This window comes from Mirounga leonina, unplaced genomic scaffold (assembly GCF_011800145.1).
Source record: "Mirounga leonina isolate KUSES-001 unplaced genomic scaffold, KU_Mleo_1.0 Mir_127, whole genome shotgun sequence".
NCBI lineage: Eukaryota > Metazoa > Chordata > Mammalia > Carnivora > Phocidae > Mirounga > Mirounga leonina.
In genome coordinates this window covers 13,805,608-13,810,819 of record NW_023270316.1, presented here as the reverse complement: position 1 = coordinate 13,810,819, position 5,212 = coordinate 13,805,608, and the positions used below count along the sequence as shown (strand labels likewise).

Below are 5,212 nucleotides of genomic sequence, written 5' to 3'. Positions count from 1 at the left end.
GTGTCCAGGGTTAGAACAACAACAGCTATGGTATATAGGCTAACTAACCCGGCCACACTTTGGTGAGGGCCCCGGAGCTGGGCTGGGCATTTGGGAGACAGGAGAGGGGAGTGACCCCACCTCCAGGTTTCCAGTGGACCTCGGGATGCTGCCCCATGCTGTGCAGTCAGCATACGTGAGCACGTTGAGCCCTCCAGTCAAACAGCTCATTCCTTATGCTATAGAAAGGCCCCAAAGAGGATGGCTCAGAAGGCGGGTGGTGAAGACAGCGCCATCATCCAGAAAGGTCCATGTGCAGAGCCACTGCCTCCCCCCCATCCCACCCCCACCTGCTTGGCACAGGTTCCCCCCATCGTCCTCACTTAGGTCTAATGTTCTAGAAGCACCTGAAAGTCACAAAGCATTCCCATGGTACTCATTCTTCTGTTTCAACCATCTATTCCAACCTTATTCTAAAACTGATTCTTAAAATTATTTTTTGCTCCCTAAACACAGAGAACATAAGCTTCATGTAAATAGAATAATGGTAAAGCTGCGTTTTCACAGAAAAATGTTACCAGCTTATTCAGTGATTTTAAATTAGTTTATTAATTGTATCAACACATTGACTAAGGTTTTAAATATCCAGACTAGGCATTTTCTCAAATATTTATACTTAGTGATAATTAAGCACACACATAACTCAAAAACAGCCTTAGCTGTTACAATAAATAGATAACATATTTTCAAGAGAGTCACAAAAGAGAAAGGTATCTAAAGAGAATTGGTGTTTCCTGGGATAATTTTCCACAGAAATCAAAACACTTAGATTTTACTTAATACCCAATATATACATGACATTTGAAAGTACTTCTGTTCCCCCAAAAGAGGCCCCTCCTCCCTTTCCAGGGATGTGTTGGTAATTACTAATACAACTTGATAATTTTTCTCAATTCAGTAACAACTTCTAAAAATATCTACACCAATAAAGACATAATGCCTCCAATATCTTACGGGCATGTCAGTCATTCATCTGCATAGACATCTTTGAATTGTCTCAAGCATATTGTATCAGTTGGCTTGAATCTAAACTGATGAAAGCCTAGTGAGAAACACAGTTTAATGATCTCAAAGCAAAGTTTGAAGAAAAAAAGTCTTAAGGACATGAAATGAAAATAAAGAGAACGCTGAGAAAGAGACAAATAATGCCTTGCATAGTCTAAGGGTTCAATACGGACAGGCCCGGGTATGAAGGAGCATGAAACCAAATGTGAGAAGAGTGTCTTTCTTCAGTCTTGGCACCTAACTTAACTGGGGCAAGTGGGTGAACTTTCGATTTTATAAAACTACTGAGACTCGTAGTTTTATTTATACAGAGTAAGTTGGTGAAACTAGATATCCTAGATTTTTCAAGATGTCCCTGAGTTCCAATAGTTTCAATCCCACACGTGAATCCTCTACTGATAGGTGTGTATCCCATTCTTACGTCGACCCTAGGGAAGATCTCAATAAATGGGTTGCACAGAATTCCTGGTGGCCCTGTCCTGGCTGTGGCACATAATTACCTGAACATACAATATTTACTGAGAACCACTGAGGGAGCTATTCTGGACTTCTTAGAAGTTCAAGTCTGAGCAGGCTCTTCTTGGTTGACTAGCTGAAGTATGTCAAGGGTTGTTTGAGTAACTGATTTTTTTTGCTTGCTCTAGGTCCGCACTTGCGTTGCATCTCACCATGGAGCAGATGGCCTGCTGAAAGTTGTCACTGACCACCACGTACAGTAGTAGGTTACCAAAGGTGTTCAGGGCAGCCAAGGGTCTAGAAACGATGTAAGCTTCATGGATCTGGTTCTCAACAGAGCAGCTGATTGAAAGCAGGCGAGATTCGATCCGGATGACCCTCAAGATGTGGAAGGGTAAAAAACATATATAAAACACGAGGAGTAGCAGGATGGTTAGCCTTCTAGCTTTCTGCTTCAGGCAGCTGTGATTGTGAGGTCCTTGGGTTAGGGTGTAGATGATCGTCGTATAGCAAAGTGTCACTATCACCAGGGGAAGGCAGAAAGTAGTGGCCGTCAAAATTAGATTGTACCATTTGATGGTGGCGAGGTCATCCGAACTGGTGAGGTCAAGGCAGGTAGATCTGTTGGTCCCGGTGGTTGAGGTGATCAGGAAGGTCATAGGAACAACGGCCACCAGTGAAACGATCCACACCACAGCGCAGGCCACCACGGCCCATCGAGTTTTGTGAATGGAAAAGCAGCTCAGGGGGTGAATGATCACAAAGTACCGGAAGATGCTAAAGCAGGTGAGGAAGAGGATGCTGCTGTACAGATTGAAATGGAATCCAAAGCGGATAAACTTGCACATGAAAGCCCCAAAGATCCAGTTTTCATCGCTGGCGTAGTAGTGAATCAGGAAAGGGAAGCTGGTCAGATAGAGCAGGTCTGTGCAAGCCAGGTTCAGCATGATGACAGTGCTGCCTTTCCAGGGCCGCATTTTGAAAATGTAAGTGGAAATTGCTACTGCATTCCCTGGAAAGCCCACCAGGAAGATGATGCTATAAATAACAGGGAGGTAGTGCCTCTTGAGTGGGATTTTTTCATCAGTGCAATTTCCGAACGGCGCTGCATAATCGGGGAAGTCAGAGGCATTTGCAAAACTGTCTGGTGGCTCATTCATGGCTGTCTTTCATCTTGCAGGAAAACAGGAGTTCGGCTTGGCAGTTCAAATCGGCTTCGAAATAACTCGCTGATAAAGGAAAATAGAAAACATTAATGATGGGGTAATGAAAACAATGATCTTCTTTTAAATGAAAATTGCTCTAAGATCCTAAATTTGCCACTTCTTTCTCTTTAATCTCAAAGAGACCCTGTGGAGAAGAGATTGAATTTCTAGGAAAACTGTTGTGAGGCAAGACATCTAATAATAATATAAAAGTTAAATTACCACCAGAATGAAAATGAAGGATTGGAAAAAACAACTGCGCTTAGCTGTGGAAAACAATTTGGCAAGGTTGCTGTTTGGGGACGCCGTAGGGTGTCACCATTAGAGACTTCACCAAAGACCCGCCATTACTCAAGCACGAGGCACTTCACCATCGTGTTACCTCTAAACTTCACAAGATACTGAGAAGTGTTTCTTACTTTCTCTATTTTACAGAAGAAACAAACACTGAGGGAGGTTTTGCAACCTGTCCCTGGTAAGGCATCTAGGGGCAAAGCCGGGGTTCAACCTGTGTTAGTCTGATTTAGAAGCCATCCTCTATTCTGGCTTACCTCACTGTGCTGTCTCTCCATCTGGATTCCCCCAAATACCTCATGGAATGTGAAATGGGAAGGCATGAAAAGACAGAATACCGGCCATTTTTTAAATGTAGATTTCGTGCCTTGCACCATCACGTGTATGGTAGATTTCATTTTCAAATGTCAGCTCTTCCAACCTATTTACTAGCTAACATAATTTGTTCATGGGAGGGCATGTGTGTCTGCCAGGGGAAGAAGAGCAGCAGATTCATGCAGCATTAAGAGCTTTGGGTTGTGTCGCCAGCCTGCCTGACCTTGATTCTCAGTTTAGCCGCTGAGAACTTGAATGTCCCTAAGCACCTTGCTGAAGCCCTCCAGGGCTAGGATCAGTGGGATTTTCACTTCCTTCTTCTTACTTATCAGTGTTTTCTAAAATTTTGTCAGTGAATTTCTGCAATGAGAAAAGCATGAAGATTATTTAAAAGAATTACTTACAATTGGCTTTTTATTCAGATGTAAATAGATGCTGGTAAAATGCATCCACTTACACATTTATGGAGTGCCCACTGTGTATTAATTAGGCACTCTGCCAGCTCTTAGAGATACAAAATGAATAACACACACAGATGTACAAGCACTATCACAGTCTACTGGGGGAGATGGACATGGACATAATTTTAACGAAATATAACCCTACCGCATGGAGCTCTCAATATATTTTTTAAAAAAGCAAGACAAACACTTGGAACACTACTGGGCATATGATAAGTGCTCAATAAATGTCGGGTAGTTGTTAATCACTAAGTCCTTTGATAGATGAACAGCACAAAGCTACCGAGATCACAAAGAAGGATGGGAATACCTACCTGGAGAACGGGGGAGGACACTAGAGGAAGGTCATTAGGAAGGAACATTTAAGCTGAAGGTAACAATAGGAAGGGAAAGGCATTCCAGGCAAAGGGAATAGCATGTGCAAAGCCACTGACATAGAAGGCTCAGGGGAGCTCTAAGTAGCTCAGTGTGGCTGCTACATTAGGGAGCAGTGGGAGATGCAGCTGGAAAGAAAAAGTAGCTGATAATGAAAATAATAGCACCTCCTGTGGACAAAGCTCTACTACTCTAAGTGTCTTACGTGTATAAATTCATTCAATCCTCACAGCAACCTGGCGAGGTAGTTCTGTGATCATGCCCATTTTACAGAGGAAACTGAGGCATGAAGAAGCAGTGATTTGCTCAAGGTCACCCTGCTAGTCAGGAGTGAACCAAGATACAGACTAGGGCAGTCTGTGTGCAGAACAAGGCTGCCCCTCACAATACATAGGCAAGAATTGAACTAAGTGCCCTAAAATAACAAGGCTGAATTAGGCTTTATCCCAGAAGGGCTAAGTAAATCAAACATCATAAATTGTGTGATGCAGGGCTAAATTGTCAATGATAATGGTACTCAGCTCTTTGGGTTGAGAGAGGTTAAATAAGTTGATATGTTAATGTACATAAAGTGTTTTGAAGGATGCCTGGCACATACTAACTGCTATATCATTGTCGGCCATCATCATTACTATTACCTGGTACGAAAATCTACACTTTCATGCTTTCCCTCAGTGTAGCAAAGAGGTATATTTCAGACTGGCCCAACTTAACTAATCTGAAACTGATAAAATCTTCCCCTGTTCATTGGCCTTGAATATACTCCTCCAGCTCACACTTCAGGGGCAGATCAGGACGCCTTTAAATATTTATGACTTTTATTCCATATGAATTGGGGAAAGACTAGCCTAGGGATGGGAAGCATGCCACTGGGCAGCCATTAGGATCGTCCGGGGGAGAGGCCAGTACTCACTGCGATGTGTATTACAGACGGAAAGCAAATGTTTCCCTCCTTGTCAAGTTAATTTACTCTCACTGGACACAATATTCCTTGAACTATTACCTACACAGTACGGCAGGTGATAGGAGTCAGGTCCTGCTGACCAGCAAGGGTGCTCTGAG

General features: G+C 43.0%; 1 protein-coding gene across 1 annotated transcript; it reads right to left on the bottom strand.

Annotated features, from left to right (window-relative positions):
* Positions 1 to 1,589: 1,589 nt before the first annotated feature.
* On the bottom strand, positions 1,590 to 2,725 carry OXGR1 (oxoglutarate receptor 1). Its single transcript, XM_035002935.1, has one exon. It carries the CDS (start codon positions 2,658 to 2,660, stop codon positions 1,647 to 1,649), a length of 1,014 nt encoding a protein of 337 aa, XP_034858826.1. The 5' UTR covers positions 2,661 to 2,725; the 3' UTR covers positions 1,590 to 1,646.
* Positions 2,726 to 5,212: the final 2,487 nt, after the last annotated feature.

Bases quoted from the DNA above. Each gene is read 5' to 3' on its own strand.
- OXGR1 (XM_035002935.1), bottom strand. From the start codon at position 2,660: ATGAATGAGCCACCAGACAGTTTTGCAAATGCCTCTGACTTCCCCGAT.